The sequence below is a fragment of the Vulpes lagopus genome, chromosome 8 (genome assembly GCF_018345385.1).
Source record: "Vulpes lagopus strain Blue_001 chromosome 8, ASM1834538v1, whole genome shotgun sequence".
NCBI classification, from domain to species: Eukaryota; Metazoa; Chordata; class Mammalia; order Carnivora; family Canidae; genus Vulpes; species Vulpes lagopus.
Genome location: NC_054831.1, coordinates 68,432,988 through 68,458,026, shown reverse-complemented (window position 1 = coordinate 68,458,026; position 25,039 = coordinate 68,432,988). Strand labels below are relative to the sequence as shown.

The following is a 25,039-nucleotide window of genomic DNA, read 5'->3' as shown; positions in this document are numbered from 1 at the left end:
CTTAACCTCCATAAAAGCCAGCAATGCAAACAGACACACAAAGAAGTCTGTGGTTAGGATGCATATTTTCAGTTCTACCTGCAAGGACTCATTTGAATAGTATAATCCTAGCTCAGGCACCATGTTACATGAGGAATAATAGAGTGTCATAGTTAAAGTACTATGCGGTGACATGTGAAGGAGTACTTCATTTAATGTAGGGTTTTGGAAGTCAGAAAAAAACTAAAGGGAATATCTGGGATTTGTAGGAATTCAAGCAGGCATAGTGAGGAAAGTTTTCTACATAGAAGGAAGATTGGGTCTCAAGAAAGTTAGGATACCTGTAATACACAGGCAAAAATAACCAGTTGAATTTCACTCCCTAAATGGAAAACCTATTGCTGGAATGAAAGTTGTCTTCTTAAAACCAGCTACTGTTTGTTTCTCAAATAGTCCATTTGGAAACCTGAACAACATTGCTTATCGGGGGCTGTGGACAGAAAGGGTGGCTTAACTGGAGTCATTGGTTGCCCCAAATCCCACTTGAACCAAATCAATACAACTTTTGTTTGTTTAGGAGTTGATATTTTATGTAAGATTTCATTTGGAAAGAAAGTGGTTTTCCTGCAAAATGTCTGTTAACCATTAACCTCAGACCTCATTTAGATTCTGAGGCAGTACCATAACTCAGGTGGCCAGTTCTCTACCTCTCCAGCCCATGGATCTCTGGGAATCATGGCACTGAACCACCAAAGGACAAAGTGCATCCTTATCCAATATCTTGTGACTGCTGTTGCTCTGGGATATGATACAATACAATACAATACAATACTATACAACATACTAAAATCCACTACAATATAGCATTGCTGGGTGAGCAGGTCCATCCCACCAGAGCATACATAGGTTTTGAGGCCCAACACATATAAAAAACAGATGCATTTTTTGAACATTCTACTTCAAATTGTTTTATTTCTAATGTTTTCCCAAAATAATACATATTAATTTTAAAAAATCGTCAAATAAACATAAGCAAAAAAGAAGAAAATGGGGGACACCTGGGTGGCTCAGTGGTTGAGTGTCTGCCTTCGGCTCAGGGCGTGATCCTGGAGTCCCGGGATCGAGTCCCGCATTGGGTTCCCTTTGGGGAGCCTGCTTCTCCTTCTGCCTATGTCTCTGCTTCTCTCTCTCTTAGTGTCTGTCATGAATAAATAAATAAAATCTTTTTTTAAAAAAAAGAAGAAAATGGAAGTCAACCATGATCCTGTAGACTAGAGATTTATAACTGATAACATTTTCATGGACATTTTTCTTTTTAAGGAAACCTATTTTGCATCTTTTTTCTTAACAATATGTGGTGGGTATTATTCTTATTATTGTATCTTCTTCAGCTACGTAGTTTTGATTGGTTGAATAATATCCATTATATTAATGAACCCCAACATATTTAACTGTGATTTATTAACTACTGTTGTTGGATGACTAGATTATTTTCTAGTTTTTAACTACTAAAAACACTATTGTTATGACTGTTAATCAGAAGTAAAAAGGGTTGCAGGAAAAAGCAAAAAGCAAAAGGATGTGGTGAGAATGAGCAGGGTGACATGGTTGGAGTTAAGCAGGGGAGGCAAGCCATGTGTGGAGAGTGCACATGCATTGATGGCGCAGGTGGTCAGTGTCTGGAGGACCCTGGCTATATATGAGAGTTAGAAGCCACTTGTAGGTGACTGGCTAAGCAGTGGCTGGGGACAGAGAGAGTTAACTGCCACTGGATCACAGCCGAATGATATCAGGAGGATGACCACAGAGTGTCCTCAGAAGACCCTGAGCATCTGCACATGCCCAGACTCCTTGGCAATGATACTTGCCAGAGGAAATGGGACTATTATGGACTGGCTGCACATGCAGACAAATACACAGGGGGTCGTTTGTAGGGGATTGTACCAACGGGATAGCAAGATGGTTTGGCTGCATTAGGGATATCTGCACAGTCAGAGACGGCTTGCTAGAGGTGAGATCAACAGGCTATTTGAGTGGAAAACATCAGAGCTCTGCAGAGGAGGTGGTTTCCACTGTCACATCAGTAAGAAGTGCCAGGTATGATGTTGGCAGTGTAAGGTTTTCAAATAAATCTGCTCTCAGTGGACCTAGTCCAGTTCCTACTGTGTAGACTCTTTAATACCCAGAGATTGGGGCCAAGGGCTGCAGGATCTCAGAAGTATAGATGATTACTTTTTTAGGTTAAATGCCTAGAAGAACAGTTTCTGTATCAAAGTATATACGAGCTTTTAAGGTTTTTGATGTGTCAATAAATCAAATGGCCCCCTCCAATGAATGCCCTAATTTACCATCTAAACAGTACTGTAAGGAAACACCTATCTCTCCTCAACCCTGTAACTTCAGGTAACGTATTCCTTTTCATCTTTGCCAGTTTCATTGGTGAAAATAGTATCTTATTATTTTAATAATGTGCTTAAGGCAGTAGTTGTGCATTTTCTCATAGGTTTCTTGGCTAATTGTATTTTTTTTAAATCATATATTTATGTTCTCGATTTGTTTTTTCTGTTGCTATGTCCGTTCTTTTGTTGTTGTTGTTTTTACTACTGATTCATGAGTTCTGTAAATAGTAAGGACATTAAACTTTGCCTGTCAGAAATATATATTACAGAGTTATTTGCCTTCTAATTTTACTATAGTGTTTTTGATATAGGAATTTTCTAACTGTGACATAATCCAATCTGTAAATATTTCCTCTCTGGACTCTGTCTACAGTGTTATGCTTTAAAAATCTTTTTTTTTCCACTCCAATGTGATGTAAATATTCACTAATTATTTTCTCAAAAGTTTTGTATATTTAAATGTTTCTTGAAGGGGCACCTGGGTGGCTCAGAGTTGAGCATATACCTTTGGCTCAGGGCGTGATCCCGGGGTCCTGGGATTGAGTCTCCCCTGCAGGGAGCCTGCTTCTCCCTCTACCTATGTCTTTGCTTCTCTCTCCATGTCTCTCATGAATAAATAAATAAAATCTTAAAAAAATATATTTCCTGAAGAGAAGAAGTTGGAATCTCTGTAGGGTATAAACTCACTAATTATAGGTAACCAATAGACCAGAAATGATAATTAGTATATTTATTTACTTGATCTGGTACAGCTTTTTTTTTTTTAAGGGATTTTTATTTACTTATGAGAAAGAGAAAAAGAGCACCCAAGCAGGGCAGAGGCAGAGAGAGAAGCAGAATCCCCATTGAGCAGGGAGCCCAGTGCAGGGCTCAATCCCAGTACCCCAGGATCAGGACCTGACCCATAAGGCAAACACTTAACTGACACCCAGGTGCCCCGAGGCAAAGCTTTTAGACTCCTGCCTCTATTGTATTTCTGTCCATTTCTCCTGGTATTTCCAACATTTAAAAAAAGGACTTAATAGAGCGCTTTAAAAATGTCAGTGTCAGTCACAGCAACCCCCGATATAGTGAATCAGGATCTCTGAGGATATATTTAAATTTTTATTTTTATTTTTATTTTTATTTTTTTTAAGATTTTATTTATTTACTCATAGAGACAGAGAGAAAGGCAGAGACACAGGCAGAGGGAGAAGCAGGCACCATACAGAGAGCCCGACATGGGACTCGATCCCCGGCCTCCAGGATCACGCCCTGGGCTGCAGGCAACGCTAAACCGCTGCGCCACCGAGGCTGCCCCTATATTTAAATTTTTAAAAACAAAACCTCACTGGATTCTGATTTGTATCCCTAATTAAGAGCAGTCATTCTCACTTCTGAATGCACATTCAGAACACCTAAGGGACTTGAAGTTTTTTGACTCCCAGACTTAACCCTAGATAAGTAAATCATCATTTTGAAAAAAAAAAAAAAAAAAAAAGAAAAGAAAAAGAAAAAAAAAATCATCATTTTGGTGGAGGATAGGACCAGACACAAGTAATTTTTAAAGCCCTGTAAGGTGATTTACACTTGTGAATGCGTTTCAAGTGGATGCACAGAAAGCAAGCAGGGGCAGTTTACACCTATTAAAACCCCAGTGCATTTGTGAAATAGAAAACAAAGTTACCTGTAGAGAGCACTGGGGATGGATGGAAGGGAGAGAATCTGTAACAGGATGGGTAAGGTTTGGAATAACTGCTGAGGGTCAAAGGCAAGGAGATGGATGCATGAGAGATGCATAGGGTTTGTCTAGAATAGAAACCAGGAATTTGTCCTGGGACCAATCAAGATTATGAGCCCTTACTTCAACGATACTGAGAAATCTGGGCATTGATTGTAGAAAAGATAGAACTGGAGGCCTGATCCAGGTTTAGGAGTTCGCAGAGCAGGAATGGAAGAAGGAAAATGATCTGTTACTTTACTACTTATTTCTTCTTATTGAATTCTACAGTTTCTTAAATGAATGACAATGATGATTTTTATTGAACGTGTAAGCTATTTCCAGTGAATCGTGGACCATCCCATGAATATGTATGCAGGGACTCACCCATGGGTACTCACCAGAGTTATCGTTGCAAAATACATATGCATGAGCACCATCTACTGATCAGTACACCAGGGGACAGTTGTTAGGGTCTCAGCATCTACAATTACTTCTTCGGGTTACGTGCCTAGACCAGCAATTTCTGGCTTGAAATATATGCCAGGCTTTAAGGCCTGCCATCCACAATTTTTAAAAATTCCAAACAGTTCTGGTACCCACCCTGACGAAGGGCCCCTGGTAATAGGCCCACGTATCAGGAACTGTGACATATACCAAGTTAAAGGCTGAAAGCCCAAATCCAAATTCCTGAAGCTACTAGCTTTCCATATTTCCTTGAAAGGGAATGCCACACACTTTAACCAAATAGAAGGTAAAAGCTACCACAGACAATAAAGGGGAGATAAAAACCAGACATTGCTTTTTCTCTGAATAAAATGAATGGCACTTTGAGTTCCCCTTTGTTTCTTTTTAAGAAAAAGCTTATTATACAATATGAGCCCAGCGTGTGAGCTGGGTTTCCATAATGTGTTTTGCAATGTGTGTTTAGAGAGTACATATGAGGAACACTGTGTTCGTGGCCATGCCAAAAAGGAGGGATGTATTTCCTTCACACACAACCCCCCTTTGCTATTTAAAAGAAGGAAGTTTTAGAAAAGTGTGTTAGTTTTAGGATTTTCTTCCCCCTTCTCAAGAAATAAGTATCTGTTTACCAGAACAGGATGAGAGAAGGGTAGGATTTCTGATTTACACCTTCTAATGAAGTACCAGCTGTCAGGATTAGGTCAGTATATATTGGGCCAGAAACTATATTGTAGCAATACTCCTGCCAAAAGATGTAGGAACTCAGGTGCTATCAAATTGTGACCCTTTGATTAGGACAGCTTTACATGACTGTGACAATTTGGCACTTAATTGTTACTTTTTTCCTACATGGGGAAAAATTATGAACAGCTTTAGCAGATAAAGTGAAATTCTTGAGAGTCGCAGGTTATTTTCAAAGTAAATATTTGAACGGATAGAACGGATAGAACGGCGACGGATAGAAATAAGGGAACACAAAGGATTCAGCATGCATTTACTTTGTGATACTACCAGGGCTTGTTCTTCCTCTCATTATTAATCAGCAAAGATTATGGTCCCAGGTTGAAAGTAAAGGCATAGGTCATTGATTTTACATGTCTAGATTTTCTGGTCTTGGAGTGGAGAGAGTTAAAAAAGGTTGTTGAGCTGATGGTCTGCATAATGTATGGACTTCTTGGTCATTCTGTGTTTCACGTGGTAGGGTCTTTTTTTTTATGGAGCACCATTTTGCTGTGGCTCTGCTTCCACCTGCTATTTTAGAAACCCATGTCCGCCTATTTCTGGATGGGGTGGTATTCTAAGTGTTTCCTATGAACTCACAAACGCTGGCTTCTCGGAATCACACGTGGGCATTTTTGTTCCCTGACTGATGACTCCTGACATGGCCAATGCCTGGGAAGCCTTTGAAATGTCTGCTGTTAGTGGATCTCCCGTTGATGGCTGTCCCAGTCCTGCTGGGCAATGCAGGGGACACGTGGCACTGGCTCCTCTCCTGGGCCTCTAGCCGTGTGTGACATCTCCTCTCACCATTGAGCTGCGAGGGGCCGGGCTGTGCTGCCAGGACCTCCTTACGTCCTCCAGGGCTTGTTCACTGAAGCAGTCGCATGGTCTTACTCCAGGATCTGGGCTACACGGCAATCTTAGTGGCAGATCCCGTGCTGTGGGACTCCAGAGTCATCCTTCCTCTTGAACGGAGGGGGAGGGGGAGGTGCATTGTTATTCTGCTGGTTTTCATGCTTTGGCTTACTTGCCGTTGTGTGTATTTCCCCCCCAAGATGCCCATTGCTCCTTTATGCAAACAGACCCCAGAACAGGAACATTTCCCATCTTTTACACAGCATCTTTACCAGACCGTCTGCTAGGTCCTGGGGGTACAGTGGTGAGTGAAAATGGGCAGAGTCCCCCTTTTTTGGAGCTCTCAGTTTAGTGGACATGATAGCACATCACTAAACTACACTAGCAAATGTGTATAATTAAAGCTGAGGCAAGTGCTCTGAAGGCCCAAAACAGGCTCATTTCCCTATGTGTCCATTTTTGTCAACCAGTTTGGGTTCCTGCTGGGATTCCAAGCTTTGCTCTATATCCAAGCACTTACCAGTAAAGACGTTTCAAACCTTTTCAAAGTCTAGTATTATTTATATTTGGAAATAAGATAACCACATGCTTTTCAATATTTTACTTTATGATTTATGTTTTATTTAAATATATATTCAATATATATTCAATATACAATATAATATATTCAATATTATATAATAATGATCATATATTAATGTATATTATATGTTTATAATTGACCATATTATATATGTAATATATTATAATTATTAATTGTTGCATTATTATATATAATATCTTGTCTGGGAAGATGGTCTTTAAACCATCCAGCCTTCAAGCTACATCAGACAAAAGAATCTTCTTAATATTTTACATCGCCTAAAATTCAGAAATGATACATTTATTTATTCTCATGCCTGGCAGGGAACTGGCAGTCAATAGGCTTTTGAACGTACTGGAAAACAGGATAATGCTTTTTCTAAAGAAAGTCCATGAGCTCTTGCAGCATTGATGGTGGGTTGAATATTTGTCTTGAAGTCATTATTGTTATGAATTATTATTATCTGGTGAGAACTTGCGTACCGTTTTGAACACAGGCAGTAGTATTCTGGTCAACGTGTAAACAGCCATCTCTGCAGGAGGTCCATGGAAAAGCCCCACCATTTCTCTGGTGTCATTACTCCTTCTGTGACCATTTTAAAGCTACCAAGGCGATGGTGTCACTGAACACTGATTATGGAATTGGGAAGAGATGCACATGATAGACTCCTGTTAGCTGTTGCGAGTTGTCTTGCACCTGCACCTGCTATATCTGTGAGGGAGCATTTTTCTGCGTGGTATGAACAGGCAAATATGAGAATTAAAGTCATGACCTCCTGAAGGCTCTGTAGTATGACACAGTTTCTCAAACTTATCCTCCTCCCCCCCCCCCATAAATGGGATAGTGGGTAACAGTGTAACTATAACCAAAGTTTAACAAACTGATCCCTTTTACTATTTACTGCACTTTGATATTTAGGGATTGCTCTGTTTGATTTAACACATATGTCTGTTTCTGTGTGTCAGGCGCTATTTAAATGTTCTACACATATTGACTTGTTCATTCCTCATAACCACCCTGTGAGGTGGGTCCTGGTTTCATCATTATTATTTGCCAGTGAAGTTAGTGGTTTTCCCTGACCTCAGATGTGCTGCTCAAAGGACACAACTGATACCATAGTCCAGTTGAGTTTAGTTGGTAGATACCTTCAAAATAACAATGTAGATAAGTGCCCTGCAGTGTATTTTATTACATTTTTTTGTAGTCTCCAAGATTATGACCCCAAGTGTTTTGTGTACTTAACATACTTTATATGTAATGACAATTTTCTTCTCTTCCAGATTTTTTTTCTCATAATGTTATTTCTAATTCATTAGCATTTCACTTTCTCTAGAACATTTTTTTTTCCTGAATAATTCTCTGATCTGATCCGGTTGCTGTGAATTGGGTAACAGTCTCATTTCACAACAGCTGCCTCTGTGGCCTTGAGAACCTCTTTGCTGATGTCTCCATATCCTTTCTGGTTCCTCTGCCTTCGTTTCCATCTTTAGCAGCTTTCCACTGAGCTTAGAAGAAAGCCCAAGGACTTTACCATGGCCCGTTAGGTGCCACACACTTTATGCCTGACTCCGCCACTGATAATGTGATCTAGGGGCAAAGGGTTTGAGGTTCAAGTTCTGGTCGCTCTCTTTGCTAGCTGTGTGACCTTAGAAACAATTGTTAATCTCTCTGTGCCTCTATTTATTCATCTTCCAGGTGGGAAAATAAAAGTATCTATACTATAGAGTTTTTCTAAGGATTCAATGAATTAACAGTGCCTGGTATATAGAGAACACTTACTAGGTTTTGGCTTTTCTGCTCTTCTTCCCTTTTTGCCTTCCCAACTCCTTATAAAACTTTCCCTCTTTCAATCACTCTGGCTGGAAGATCTTTACACATGCCTTTTCTATCACCTAGAAAGTTCCTTCCTCCTTACCCTTCAGGTTTCTGCTTAACTGTTACTTCTCAGATGAGCCGTCTTGACCTCCAGTCTCAGACCCATTCAATAGAACTGACCTTCCTTTTATTTATTTTTATTTTTATTTTTTTTAAATTATTTATTCATGAGAGACACAAAGAGAGAGGCAGAGACATAGGCAGAGGGAGAAGCAGGCTCCTTGCAGGACTGATGTGGGACTGATCCTGATGCGGGACTTGATCCCAGGACCCTGGGATCACAACCTGAGCCGAAGGCAGATGATCAACCACTGAGCCTCCATGTACCCCCTAACCTTCCTTTTAAAGTCCCACCACATTTTATTCTTCTGTATTTATTGATGTGATCACAGGTGACAGGATGGTGAGGTTAGGACTGCTGTTTCCACAGTATCTGCTACCATCCTCTATCCCCAGTTGAGCTTGGTACGGCACTCTAAAATCTGTCTGCTACTGACAGACATTGGGAGCCTAACCAGTATATTTTTAGTATTAGTTCCATTTGTGTCTTGGTTTTAGGCACCTTTCCTTATGATTCTCTCTTTTTCTCTTGTATATAAATATCTTTTTTTTTTTTTTTTCCTATTCTCTTGCCAGAGGAATACATGCTCACTTTAGAAAATTCTCCACTACTGATTTGTTATTGTTTTTCTTAGGTTTTCCCTGTGAGCTATCTAAAACTTTGGGGGACAAGTTAAAGATAAAAATACATCAAAATAGAGAAATAATCAAGGGGTTCCTGGGTGGCTCAGTTGCTTGAGTGTCCAACTCTTGGTTTTGGCTCACGTCATGGTCTTGGAGTGGTGGGACCCAGCCCCTCATTGGGCTCCATGCTGGGTGCACAGTCTGCTTGTCCCTCTCTGCCCTCCATCCCCGGTCATGCTCTATCTTTCTCACTCTCAAATAAATAAATAATAATAAAAAAATCAAGTAAAATAAATGTGAGTTACCTACTTAAACTTTTATCTGTGATTTAAATGATATTTTCTTATTCTTTAGCTTTCACAGTGAAGACAAAAAGTTGTTTTGGCACCTGGCATTAGATGTAGGGAACTCCACAGAATGCCTGCTACTTTTGCTTTATGTAGGGACTCTAAGGAAGTGAGTAGATCTCTTTCTTCATGCTTATATTTTTTATGGATTTTGCACAAATAAATATCATTTTACCCCAATAGAACACTAACAACAATTTCCACTAACAAAAGAACAAAGTGGAAATTAAAAAAATAATAATTTGAAGGGGAACTAGTTATTGACTCAAATGGAATAGTACTGAATACATGAAAGTTTATATTGCTTGAGGATAAATTTGTGACCAGTTTCTTGGCTTCTTCAACACTACGTTGCCCTCTGGCAGGCCAGCAGAACTTTCTAGCTGGTAGTTCTAGTACTTCTCAGTTGGAAAGGGGACAACAGACTCCCTCAGTCTCTATTGAGCTATAGAGAGATATGAAGCTTCCAGCCCCAATTTCACCAAATACACGTGGATTAGGACTTTATTATTTTATTAAAAATGAACTCTAGCCAAGAATTCATTGTTCATCCCACGGATCTTATCCACAGATATTAAGATTTTTACTGACTGTTTAAAAATGTTAATGTGTTGGGATGCCTGTGGGTCAACGGTTGAGCATCTGCCTTTGGCTCAGGGTGTGATCTCGGGGTTCTGAGATTGAGTCTGCATCAGGCTCCCTGCAAGGAGCCTGCTTCTTCCTCCGTCTCTGCCTCTCTCTCTGTGTCTCTCATGAATAAATAAATAAAATCTTTTAAAAAAATGTTAATGTGTCACTTCTTAGATTGCTGCTTCCTGGCCTTGAAACAGTGCTGAATTTGCAATCATCCTCCAAAGCCCAAATTATGCACTGCATTATTTATGTTGACAAAGAAATTTGGATTTCCATTCAAACAGCTTTATCTACTAAGACAGGTGAAGGAGAGTTCTCCAGGACATGACATACTCTAAGACACATAATTTCCATGTTTTTTTTTCTCTTTTGTAAAATGAGAGATATAATTGATGCCAGTAAGCATCTGAGTTTAAAAAGAGATGGTTTTATGAATGTTAAAATAATAGTGTATAGTTTTCTTTCTTACTTGACTATTATATATAAAAATGATATTCATCCATGCTATGTCATCTAAGGTTGGTAAAGAAGTTTCTATATATATAGTAGGACCCTTACAAACTATGTATACAAATGATTCATATCAGAAGTAAGTAATATTTCATCAAGAATTTAAATTATCGTTTTAGTTTATTGATTAACTCAATTCACACTTAAAACTTTACAGCAGTTCATTATATATAAAAAAGGTTTGTTCTTTAAACAGCTCCTATTTATAGTAATCAAGTATTAATCATTAATCATTATTTATTTTAAAATGTTTTCACATCAGTTCAATATAGTTCAAACTTTTATTGACTTCGTGTCTTTAACCTTTAGAGCTATTCAGCATAATGACTCCTTTAAATTTTGTCTTATCAAGTAATATGACAGCTCAGCATGTTTGCTGAATAAATAAACTTTGTTAAGACCTAAAAATTCTTAGCAAAAAATGGTGCTTAACTAGATGAATGTTTGAGAAATAATGTGCTGTACTTTTCATTGGTAGTAAGTTTTGAAATTTGAGGATCCCTTCATACTCCCCCAACCTCAACACCCATGTGTGCACAGAGAGACCCATGTATGAGCACATACACAATGTGATACTCATGAGAAGTTATCTCCCTTATTCAGAAGATTGTCATGTTTTTCGGGGATAGCCTTCTGGCCACAAACAAGTTGCTTTAGTCTAATTAATTGTACTGATTGGTTCAAAATTACAGCTTAAAAAAATCTCAGATTCGGGTGCATTCGAGTGGCACCTTTCACTAAGATTTTCTCATGGTCAAACAGATTCCCTCTTAAGACCAAGCTCCGAGCCTGGAGATCTGGGTTGTAGTGATCCTTGTGGACTTCTTATTAAAAAGGATGAGATTGGACCATTGGACTTTTGGAGTCATTTGATTTTATGTTTTTGTATGTTTTATAATTAGCACATGATGTATTGCCTCCAGATGGTAATAGCAGCCATAAAGTTAAGAGATTGTCAATTGGGGTAAAATAAAGCTGGGTGGGAATTCCAGCTCTGATCATTACTGTGTACTTGAATTAGGGTGTCATTTCATCTCTTGGGCTGCAGTTTCTATATTTATAAAATGGGATAGTAATTCCCATCTATCAGATTTTTTCTGAGGATTAAATGAGGTAATATGTGAAAGTGCCAGTAGGGCTAGTACTATGAAGTGGTAGAAATGACTTGAGATCCATATCTAGAAAAAACTAAAAATATGAAGAACCTTCTCTGCCTCTGTTCTTTTGGAGGGTTTTTTTTTTTTTTTTTGTGGGGTCTTTTTGGTCATTATGCTTCCCACTTTTGTCTGAATTTCCATGTGTAAAACAGACATCAAATAAGATAACACAATTTTATCTTTAAATTTTACATTAAAATTAAAAAATTTGGAATTTACATAAATTTGAAATAAAATGTTAACTTACGTAAATTTTTTTAAATTACAAATTCGAATAAATCAATTTATTGCAGGTAATGAAGACAGGCACATTCATACAACTACTTTGCACCAAATAAAAACTGTGACAGACCAAGTGAAACAAAAGGAAGAAAACACTTCACCTCCCCAGCCAGCCTGGACGACCCAGGCATCACAGCCATCAGCAACAAGGACACAGATCTCCACTCCAGTGCTGAGGGTACCCCAAGAGCCTGTCTTTCACTCGAGAGTCCTGAGAGCAATGTCCCAGCAAGATGATCGAGCCCAAATCTTCCTGTGGAGCTTTGTGCTATGGTCTGACACCATAGAAATGGTGCGTGTGGCTGGCCACCCCTCGGTGTATAAGTCAGGCTGGCTATACCCAGTCTACATTTTCAGTTTTATTTCTATCCTTCGAATTATATTAACTCCTCAGAACCCTCTTCTGAATTTCCTGAGCATTCTTCTCCAGGATTTACCCTTTATTTTTGTTAGACTTGGTTTAATCATTACCCTGGGAACTGTCACACCTGTATTGGGCCTTTGTAAAAACGTACTAGTGACTTTCTCTTACATTTACTTCAATTACTTAACCAAAATCTGGACTTTCTCTACCTTTGAAACGTCTTCGTTTTAAAGAGAAAATGTCATGTAGTCAAACCTCTTCATTATGCATGTGTACATTACTAAATAATTGTAATTTTTTCTGGGGTGTAAGTTTTTGTAATATATAATGAAATAGGAATAGATTGTAGAGAGAACACTATTTTTAATAACTAGCATATCACTTTTTAAAAAATATATTCAAATGCTGTTAAATTTAAGCAACATTTAATTCTTATAAGTTAGCTCCCCTGGATCTCTAGAAAATGTTAGCTATTTTCATTAGTTATATACATATATATATACACACACCACTCTTTTTCTAAAAACACTCTTCATTAAAGCCTTAAAAAAATTAGAACATGTTTTCCCACTAAGTCCAAGAATGAGATTTTTATCATTTATGTAAATTAAAGAGCATTACGAGAATTAAACTATTTTTTTTTAGAAAATGCGCCTAAAGTTCTTGAATCATTTTTAAATTATACTTCTTAAAAATTTGAATTACGGTTTTAAGGTCTTCTTCAAGCATGGGATTATGTTCTTTAATCCATGTGGCAAATGACTTTTATGTAATTGAACTGATTTTAGCATAAGCGGCAATTCAGTGTAATAGATGTTTGGTTCAGTTTAAGGCACAGTTCTTTTACTAGTACTGAAGTACTAATATAAATACTTCTTTAATATAATGAAGTCTAGGTACATCAGTAATACCTAGATAAGGTTTTATAATTGGAAGGAGCCATAAATTGAAGATGTGGATTTCAAAGAATATTTTGGTCGTGGAATTTCAGATCATCCTAAAAATAATTGCAAGCCCTGTTTAGAATTAGAAGTTCAGCTTATGACCATACTAATAAATGCATTAGTGTTTTATGTAAGAATGTATAATGAATATCTTGATGTTAAGTGATTAGATACGTAATTACAGAATTTGCTTTCACTGTGTTGGGACAGACACTCTTGGATATTCAGCTGCTAGAAAAATTTGAGAGGCTTCTGTGTAATGTGCTGAACTAATGAGTCTCTTCAGTGATCTGTGGCAATAAATAGCTTAAGGATGGATAACTGAACTCGCATGCCACCCCCTACTGTCCACCAAATTCCTCAGTCTCACTGGCCCCCTATGCTTTATGGCTTTTCCTCACACTATAAGAAAAGATCTATTCACAGTTATTAAAAGCTTAGCTTCTGGCTTTAAGGCTTGGGGCTAGTTCTTTGACCATGCAAAGCCCTAGTTTCCACATCTAAACCGTGAGACTAATAATAGTATCTCAATAGGTTGGAATTGTACTTTAATTACAATTAAAGGGTTGAGAGGATTGAGGCAGGAAATGCTCTCATGACATTGTCTGGCAAACAATAATAACCAGATAAATTCTAAATATTTCAAATGTACCAAATCCCCGAGAAACAAGTAGCTAAATGTATTGTTTTAATTTTTCTGTCTCATTTTTTGCTGCATACCCTGCTTACTGTCTGGGAATAACAATTTTAACCATGCATTTGTAAAGAATAATATGTAAAATCTTAAGGTTACCTCAGATAGTAATTTTTCATCAAGCAGCAGTAAGTACAAAAATGAGCAACCTACTGAATATACACATTAAATTTGTTGTGAATTCATCAGGCATTTGACCATCCCTCCTGAGTTCTCATTGACCCTAAATTATAATACTCTATTAAGACTTTCATTATGAATTTACTTTTCTGAGTTCCCCATTATTGTTTAAATTCCCTAAATCTTGTTTAACAACGCATCTCTTACTTCATCTGCCAGTCCAACAGGAACTTATATAATACTTATAACTCTTAAAAAATGAGAATTCAAATAATTTCTTTCAAATTATGCTATGATAATCTTTTTTAAGGAACCTATAGTGAAGTAGTTGCTTTGTAATATTCTTAGATGTGAATATATTTTACATACATTTATATTTATATTGGAATTTATAGAGTGAACAGTGCTCAAACTAAAGTATTACTTATTTGAGTTTAGAATGCATCTTGTATCTAATATTTGAAAATGGATGTACCTGATATATTGGGAAGTCACAACACTTTATACAAATAGTAAAGTCATGTACATATAGGAGGAGAATTATTGAGTAATTTAATATTTTATTTCAAGAGTATACAAGTTTATAAAGTTCAAGTCTATGTTTTTTTTTCATTTCAATGCTTTTCAGTATTTTGTTTAATTAAAAAAATTTAAATTGTTGACATACAATATTAATTTTAGGTATATAGCATAGTAATTTGATATACATATATTACAAAATGATCACTGTAATGAGTCTATAATCATGAGTCTATGATCACTTTAATGATCACCTGTCACCATACATAGTTATTACAATATTATTGACTACATTCCCTATGGTGTACTTTATATTCCCATGACTTACTTATTTTATAACTGGAAATTTGTACCTTTTAATCCTCTTCACCAATTTCACTCATTTACCCACACCCCTCCCCTCTGGCAACCGCCAGTCTGTTCTCTGTATCTAAGAGTCTGATTCTGTTTTTTGTTTGTTTTTTTGTTCATTTGTCCTGTTTTTGAGATTTGACATATAAATAAAATCATGTGGTATTTGTCTTTGTCTGGCTTATTTCACTTAACATGTACGGTCAAGAACCATCCATGATGTTGCAGATGGCAAGATTTCATTCTTTTAATGACTGAGCAATATTCCATGACTGAGTAATATTCCATTGTATATCTATCACATTTTTAGATTTATCCATGTGTTGATGGACACTTAGGCTGCTTCTGTATGTTGGTTATCATAAACAGTACTGCAATGAACATAGGAACACACATTATCTTTTTGATATATTTTCATTTTCTTTTGATAAATACCCAGACGTGGAATCGGAGGATTGTATGGTAGTTCTATTTTTAATTTTTTGAGGAACCTCCATACTGTTTTCCATAATGGCTGCACAAGATTACATTCCCACCAACAGGTGTAGGTTCTCATTTCTGCACATTCTTAACACTTATTTCTCGTCCTTCTGATTGGTATGAGGTGATATCTTATTGTAGTTTTTATTTGCATTTCCCTAGTTATTAGTGATGTTGAGCATCTTTTTGTGTGTCTGTTGGCCATCTGTACATCTTCTTTGGAAGATGCTCTTCACTTCCCTCCTCTGCCCATTTTTAAAGTAAATTGTTTATTATTTATTTACTCTTGGTGTTGAGTTCTATTAGTTTCTTATATATTTTGGATATTAATACCTTATCAGATTTATCATTTGCAGATATCTTCTCCCATTTGGTAAGTTGCCTTTTCATTTTGTTGTTGGTTTTGTGCAAAAGCTTTTTAGTTTGATGTAGTCCCATTTGTTTAGTTTTGCTTCTGTTCCCCTTGCCTGGGAAGATAGGTACAAAAAATATATTGCTAAGACCCATGTGCTATGCCTACTGACTATATTTTCTTTTAAGAATGTTAAGACTTCAGGTCTTAAATTAATGTCTTTAATTCATTTTGACTTTATTTTTGTATGTGGATTGAAAAACTGGTCCAGTTTCATTCTTTTCCATGTAACTGTCCAGTTTTCCCAACATCATTCACTGAAGAGACTTTTTCTCACATCACATATTCTTGTCTCCTTTGTCATAGATTAACTGCCCATATAATTGTGGGTTTTTTCCTGGGCTCTGTATTCTATTGATTTGTGTGTCCATTTTGTGTGTGTGTGTGTGTGTGTGTGTGTGTGTGTGTGTGTGTGTGTGTATCAGCTGTTTTGATTATTAAAGCTTTGTAGTATACTTTAAAGTCAAAGAGTATGATGGTCTCCATCTTTGTTCTTCTTTTTCAACATTGCTTTGGTTATTCAGGGTTGTTTTTACTTCCATACGAATTTTAGGACTATTTGTTCTAGTTCTTTGAAAAATGGCTTTGGTATTTTGATAGGATTATACTGAATCTATAGACTGCTTCGGGTAGTATGGATATCTTAACAATATTACTTGTTCCAATTCATAAGCATGGCATATCTTTCTATTCGTGTTATCCAGTTGCTTTCATCAATATCATATAGTTTCCAGTGTACAAGTATTTCACTTCCTTGGTTAAATAGGTATTTTAAAATATCTTTTCCTAGGTATTTTATTCTTCTTGGTGCAATTGTAAATGGGATTGTTTTCTTAATTTCTCTTTCTGACAATTCATTATTAGAGTATAGAAATGCAACAGATTTGTGTATATTAATTTTATATCCTGCATCTTTACTGCAATTCACTTATTCTAGCAATTTTTTGGTAGAGTCTTTAGCATTTTATATATATATATACAATTATGTCATCTGCAAATAGTGACAATTATACTTCTTACCAGTTTGGATGCCTTTTATTTCTTTTCTTGTCTGATTGCTGTGACTAGGACTTCTAGTGCTAATATTGAATATAAGTTCCAAAAGTGGGCATCCTTGTCTTGTTTCTAATCTTAGAGGACAAGCTGCAACTTTTCACTATAGAATATGATGTTTTAACCATGGGTTTGTCATATATGGCCTCTATTATGTTGAGATATGTTCTCCGCATAAATGGATGTTGAATTTTGTCAAATGTTTTTTAAGTATTATTGAGATGATATGATTTTTTAAAAAGTTTCTATCCATTTATTCATAGAGACATAGGCAGAGGGAGAAGCAGGCTCCCTGCAGGGAGCCCAATGTAGGACTCGATCCGAGAACCCCAGGATCACACCCTGAGCCAAAGGCAGATGCTCAACCCCTGAGCCACCCAGATGTCCTGAGATGATATGATTTTTATCTTCATTTTGTTAATATGATATATCATGTTGATTGACTTGCAAATATTGACCTATCCTTGCATCTTGGGAAAAATACCACCTGATCATGGTATAGAAATCCTTTTAATTTATTCTTGAATTCAGTGTGCTAATATTTTGTTGAGGATGTTTGCATCTACATTCATTTGGAATATTTGGCCTGTAATTATTTTGTAACATCTTTGCCTAGTTTTGATATCAGGGTGATGCTGGACTCCTGAATGTGGAAGCATTCCTTTCTCTTCAATTTTTTGTAGCAGTTTCAGGAAGATGTCAATTCCTCTTTCAATGTTCAGTAGAATTCATCTATTAAGCCATCTGGTCCTGGATTTTGATTTGTTGGGAGTTATTTTTTTATTATTGATTCAATTTCCTTATTAGTACTCAGTCTCTTTCAGATTTTCTATTTCCTTCTGATTCAGTCTTGAAAAATTGTATATTTCTAGGGGTTCATTCATTTTCTCTGTATTGTCCAATTTGTTTTACCCTAGTTGCTCTTATTTTTCTCTTATAATCTTTTGTTTTTCTGTGGTGTCTGTTGTAACTTCTCTTTCTGATTTTTATTTGAGTCCTTTTTTTTATGAGTCTGGCTAAATGTTTATCAATTTTATTTATCTTTTCAAAGAACTAACTCTTGTTTCATTAATCTTTTCTGTTGTTATTTAGTCTCTGTTTCATTTATTGTTGCTCTTGTCTTTATTCTTTCTGCTAACTTTGGCTTTGTTTGTTTTTCTTTATCCAGTTCCTTTAGGTATAAGGTTAGATTGTTTATTTGAGATTTTTGAGGTAGGCCCCTGTCACTGTAAACTTCCTCTTAGAACTGCTTTTGCTGTATCCCATTGATTTTGGTACATTTTATTTTCATTTGTTTCAAGGTATTTTTTGATTTCCTCCTTGACTTCTTAATTGACCCATCGGTTGTTTAGTAACATGTTGTTTAGTTTTCATGTGCTTGTGTTTTGCTGGTTTATTTTCTTGTAATTGATTTTTAATTCCATACCATTGTGATCACAAAGATGCTGATATGATTATAATCATTTTAAATATATTGAGATTTGTGTTGTGGCCTAACATGTAATCTATCCTGGAAAATGTTTCATGTGTACCTAAAGAGAATGCGTATTCTGATGTTTTTGGATGGATTGTTCTGTATTTATCTGGTAAGTATGGTCTAATGTGTCTAATGTGTCATTTGATCTAATGTGTCATTTAAGGACACTGTTTTCTTTCTTTCTTTTTTTAAGATTTTATTTATTTATTCATGAGAGACAGAGAGAGAGAGAGAGAGAGAGAGGCAGAGACAAGGCAGAGAGAGAAGCAGGCTCCATAGAGGGAGCCTGACGTGGGACTCAACCCCGGGTCTCCAGGATCATGTCCTGGGCCGAAGGCATCACTAAACTGCTGAGCCACCAGGCTGCCCTAAGGTCACTGTTTTCTTAATGATTTTTTTTTGTCCAGATGAACTATTCATTGATGTAAATGGGGTGTTAAATTTTTTTTACTATTATTGTATTAATGTCTCCTTTTGACCTGTTCCCATTTGCTTTTATATATTTTAGTGCTCCTACTTGGAGGAGTATACATATTGGTAAGTGTTATATCATCTTGTTGGGCTGATCTCTTTGTCATTATGTAAGTGTCCATCTTTATCTCTTGATACAGTCATTCTTTTAAAGTCTATTTTGTCTGATACAAGTATTGTTACTCCAGCTTTCTTTTGGTTTTATTTGCATGGAATCTTTTCCTGTCCCTTCACTTTAGTCTATATGTGTCTGTTGGTCTGAATGAGTCTCTTATAGGTAGTATATTGATGGGTTTTATTTATTTATTTACTGCACAGCATGGAGTCCAATGTGGAGCTTGAAATCACGACCCTGAGATCAAGATTTGAGCTGAGATCAAGAGTCAAAAGGCCTAATCAACTGAGCCACTCAAAAAATAAGCTCTGGTCTTTTTTATTTATTTTTTATTTGATCAGTCACCCTGTGTCTTTTGATTGGAATATTCAGTCCAGGGATCCCTGGGTGGCGCAGCGGTTTGGCGCCTGCCTTTGGCCCAGGGCGCGATCCTGGACACTCGGGATCGAATCCCACGTCAGGCTCCCGGTGCATGGAGCCTGCTTCTCCCTCTGCCTGTGTCTCTGCCTCTCTTTCTCTCTCTCTCTGTGACTATCATGAATAAATAAATAAAATCTTTAAAAAAAAAAAAGGAATATTCAGTCCATTTACCATTAAAGTAATTATTGCCATTTTCAAAATTGTTCCTGGTTGTTTTTGTAGTTAGTCTCTGTTCTTGCTTAATCTTTTCTCTTTGTTTTGATGATTTTCTATGGTGTTATATTTGAAATTCTTTCTCTTTATTTTATTTTTGGTATCTATTATACCTATTACGAGGTTTTGGATTATTGTTATCATGAAATTTATATTTAGCACCCTTTGTATGTACAAGTTATTTAAGTTGATAGACGCGAGTTTGAACATGTTCTAAAGGAGCTACATTTTTATGCTTTCCCCAATGTTTTATGATTTGATGGTGTACTTTATATCTTTTTATTTTGTGTATCCCTTAACTAATTACTATAACTATAGTTGGTTTTATTACTTTGGGTCTTTTAACATTCATACCAGTTTTATAAGTGGTTTATCCACTACCTTAACTATGTGTTTGCTTTAACCAGCAAGATTTTTCCTTTCATAGTTTTCTTACTTGTAGTTATGGCCTTTTATTTTCCATCTAAAGAATTTCCTTTAACATTACTTGAAAGTCCAGTGGTGATAAACTTCAACTTTTGTTTCTTTGGAACTCTTTATCTTTCTTTCAATTCTGAATGATAACCTTACTGGGTAAAGTAGTTTTGGTTGTCTTTTTTTTTTTTTCCTTTTCAGCACTTTGACTGTATCATGTCAGTCCCTTTTGGACTGTAAAGTTTCTGCTGAAATATCAACTGATAGTCTTATATGGGTTCATTTGTACATGACAAGATGTTTTTCTCTTGCTGTTTTTAAGAGTCTTTATCTTTAACTTTTGACATTTTGATTATTATGTGTCTTTTTTTTTAAAGATTTTATTTATTCATGAGAGACACACAGAGGCAGAGACATAGACAGAGGGAGAAGCAGGCTCCTCAAAGGGAGCCCAATGCAAGACTATATTCCAGGATCACTTCCTGAGCTAAAGGCAGATGCTTAACTGCTGAGCCACCCAGATGTCCCCTTAATTATTATGTGTCTTGGTGTGAACTTCTTTGGGTTCATCTTGTTTGTAACTCCCTGTGCTCTATGGACTTGGATATCTGTTTCCTTTCCCATATTTGGGAAGTTTTCAGCTATTATTTCTTTAAAAGAGTTTTCTAATCTTTCTCTCTTCTTTTTCCCAAAATCCCTATAATAAAATGTTAGTATGGTTGATGTTCCAGAGGTTACTGAAACTATCCTCATTCTTATTTTTTTTTCTTTCTGCTGTTCACTTTGGATTTTAACTACCTTGTCTTCTAGATTACTGATCTTTTTTTCTGTATTCTCTAATGTTGATTCCCTTTAGTGTATTTTTCATTTCAGTTATTATATTCTTCAGCTTTGATTGGTTCCTTTTTGCATTTTTTATCTCTTCATTGACATTTTCACGTGTTCATTCATTTTCTTCTGAGTTCAATGACCATGTTTATGACCATTACCTCCAATTCTTTATCAGGTAGATTGCTTATCTTCATTTTACTTTTCCTGTAGCTTTGTCTTTTTTTTTTTTTTTTTGGAACATATTCCTCTATTTCCTCATTTTGCCTGCTTGCTGTGTTTGTTTCTGTGTGTTCGCTAGGTCAGCCTCATCTCCTGGCTTTGAATAAGTGGCCTTTATGCAGATATCCTGTGAGTCTCAGAAGTATAATCCTCCAGTCACCAGAACTAAGTGCTCCAGAGGTATCCCCTATGTGGTTTGTGTGTGCCCTTCTGTTATGGCTATGCTGTGACTGGTGGGCAGAACTGGCCCATTGTGTTTGATTAAGAGGCCAACTGTGGCTACCATGGGTATGCTTGTGTTTGAAGCTAGCCCATGGTACAGCTGTCTGCAAGATCCAGCTGCAACTATTGGGGACATATTGGTGGGTGGGTCCCTCTGCTGTACCTGCATTGGGAAGGTGTTTCAGTGTCTCACTAAGAGACATTAATTCATGAACTCTAAATCATGCTGCTTCATGTATTTTTCAGAACTGCCATGTATGACTGGGGTAGCCAATCAGAAGGGCATCCCTTTCAGTTTAACAATGAACAATCTGAACATCTTTATACAATGGCCTTCAAAAAAAGAAACTTACTCCAAAATGGGTTCCCCTCTTGGTCAGTGTTGAGCCAAAAGATACAATCAAGTGAAAGAATAGGAAAAGGAAGGGTTTTACCTTCAACAAGTAAGAATAACATCAGGGATATTTCCAAGATTGGAGAGACAGATAGGAAGTCACAGCTGCCTGAAGGAGATACTCACCAGCACCAGGTAGGAAAACCTCAACTGTAATTGATGAATTGTTGAAGGCTCTGTGTTAACAACTGAGTTAAAACCTCCAGAAGGACCACATCATAGGGGCTCCCTATAACACTGTAAGATTAACCTCCAGGAGCTTGACCAAGTTTCCATAGTAAATATTGGAGAAAAATCCCCTCATGCTTCTACCAGGGGAGGGGAAAAGAAACCTTTTTGAAATAAGCCAGAGCACTCTGTTCTTCTTAATAAAGCCTGCCCTCAGGGGAAAACTAGCTAACCAGAGCCTAATATGTTGGGGTAATCATCAGAGCCTAGCTGACTTGAGAAAAGGGAAATACCCAATTCCAGCCCACTCTGCTATATTGTCGACCTTAGGATAAGTGGAGAAAAAAAAAAAAAAGAAAACCAGAGAAACTCTTGTGCAGTTCACAGTCTCAGGGCATAGATTCCCTAAAGACTGAGATCTGGTCATAAATTATAAAATGCTCCCCCCCACCACCACATACTTCGCCTCCACATTAGTGAAGGCCTATTTACAGAAGTTCCTTTTACCTTTTACATATTATGTCCAGCTATCAAGAAAAAATTACAAGGCATACCAAAAGGCAAAATATATGATTTGAAGAGATAGAACAAGTGTCAAAACCAGACATGTCAGGGATGTTGGAATTATCAAACCAAGAATTTAAGACAGCTAGGGTTAATAATAAGGGCTCAACTGGATAAAGTAGACAGCATGCAAGAACAGATGCACATTTTAACCAGAGAAATGGAACTCCCAAGAAGGAACAAAAAAAGAAATGCTAGAAACAAAAAACAGTGTAGCAGAAATGAAGACTGAATTTAGTGGGTTTATTAGTAGACTGGATACAGCTGAGGAAGAAATCTCTGCACTAAATAATATAGCAATAGAATGTTTGAAAACAAAGAAAATCTGAAAAAACATAGAACAGAATACCCAAGAACTGTGGGACAGCTGCAGAAGGCATAAGTTATGAGTAATAGAAATACTAGAACAGAAGAAAGATAAAAAGGAACAGAAGAAATAATTGAAACAATAATGACTAAGAATTTCCCCCAAATTAATGTAAGACACCAAACCCACAGATCAAGGAAGTTCCAAAAACACCAGACCGGATAAATGGCAAAAGAATTATACCTCAGCATATCATTTTCAAATTACAGAAAGTCAAAGAAAAAATATCCTGAAAGATGCCAGAGGAAGAAAGCACCCTATCCCTAACATCCTTCTCAGGAACCATGAGAGAACAGTGAAATATTTAAAGAATTAAGGGGGAAAACTACCAGAATTCTGTGCCCTGTGAAATCATTCTTCAAAGGCAAGGAGAAATACTTTCTTAGACTTAAACAATTGAGGAAATCTGTTGTCCATTGACCTGCCTTGCAAGAAATGTTTAAAGAAGGTCTTAGAAGGAAAAAATATAGGTCAGAAACTGAGATACATAAAAAAAAGGAAAAGTATCAGAAAATGAACAGATGATAAATAAAAACTATAAAAAATCCTTAACTGACCTAATTGGTAACAGTTTGTTCAAAATAATAATAGGAACAATGTTTTCATCTATGTATGCTTATGTATATAGTGTATACATACATGCTTTGTACAACTATATGTAAGTAAGACAAATGACAGCAATGATACAAGTGATAGGAAGGAATTAGGATTTTTTTTTTTTAATTTCAAGATACATTCATGCTAGTGGTATAGCATTATTTGAAACTGTACTTGGATTAGCTGTAAAAGTATGTTGCAAACATTAGGGCAGTTTCTAAAAAAAATTTAAAAAAGGAAGTAAACAGATATGCTGGGAAAGGAGACAAAATGGAGTCATATAAAATGCTCAATTAATACCATAAGAGGCAGGAAAAAAGAGTGAAAGGCAAAAATGGCAAAAAAGAAGACAGTAATGCATATGATAGATATGAATTCAACTTTATCAATAATCACTCTGAATGACAATGATATAAATACACCATTTAAAAGACAGAGATTGGGCACCCGGCTGGCTCACTGTCTGCCTTTGGCCCAGGGCGTGATCCTGGAGTCCTGGGATCAAGTCCCACATCGGGCTCCCTGCATGGAGCCTGCTTCTCTCTCTGTAACTCTCATGAATAAATAAAATCTTAAAAAAAAAGAAAAAGAAAAAATAATATTGACAAACTAATTCTAAAGTTTATATGGAGAGATAAAATGTCCAGAACAGACAACACAATATTGCAGAAGAGCAATGTTGGAGAATTGATAGTGCCTGACTTGAAGACTTACTTGTAGCTTTACAATATGGTATTGACAAAACAATAGACAGGTCAATAGAACAGAATAGAGACAAAATAAACCCACATAAAAATAGTCAACTGATCTTTGGAGAAAGAACAAAATTAGTAAAATGCAGAAAAGATAGTCTTTTCAATAAATGGTGTTGGAACTACTACATCCACATGCAAAAAATATAAATCTGTATGTAGACCTTACCCCCTTCACAACAATTAAATCAAGATGGATCATAGATCCAAAAGTTAAATAAAAAACTGTAAAACTAGAAGATAACATAGGAGAAAACCTAGATGACCTTGGGTACAGTGATGTCTTTTTAGGTATAACACCCAAAGACATGATCCATACAGAAATAGTTGATAAACTTTACTTCATTAAATTAAAGAGCCTTCTGCTTTGTGAAAGACAATATCAAAATTAGAAGACAAACCACAGACTGGGAGAAAATAATTGCAGAGATATCTAATAAAGACTCTTATCCAAAATATACAAAGAACTCTCAAAACCCTAACACTAGGAAAACAAGCAACCTAACTTAAAAATGGACAAAAGGACCCCACCAAATGAATAGACACCTCACAAATGGCAAATTAACATACAAAGAGATGTTCCAGATCATATGCCATCAAGAAAATGCAAATTAAAACATTGAGATACTACTACACATCACTTAGAATGGCCAAAATCAAAGCACTGGCAACACCAAATGCTGGGGAGGA

The 25,039-nt window shown here is 36.5% G+C and overlaps 1 protein-coding gene and 1 long non-coding RNA gene across 5 annotated transcripts in view; both read left to right on the top strand.

Annotated features, from left to right (window-relative positions):
• Positions 1-15,837, top strand: part of TMEM236 (transmembrane protein 236) — a 38,494-nt gene extending 22,657 nt beyond the window's left edge. For 3 of the 4 annotated variants that reach the window (XM_041767586.1, XM_041767587.1, XM_041767585.1), the window contains one exon: positions 12,200-15,837. In XM_041767586.1, the coding sequence (XP_041623520.1) occupies positions 12,200-12,783 (584 nt within the window). In that variant the 3' untranslated portion in view covers positions 12,784-15,837. Of the gene's footprint in view, positions 1-1,606; positions 2,077-12,199 lie in introns of those variants that run through there. The other variant, XR_005989546.1, reaches the window with a different exon arrangement.
• Positions 15,838-18,226: 2,389 nt separating this feature from the next.
• On the top strand, positions 18,227-24,144 carry LOC121497090. Its single transcript, XR_005989404.1, has 3 exons — positions 18,227-18,711; positions 19,111-19,139; positions 21,365-24,144. It is a non-coding gene; the product is annotated as an uncharacterized LOC121497090 (long non-coding RNA).
• The last annotated feature ends 895 nt before the right edge of the window (positions 24,145-25,039 follow it).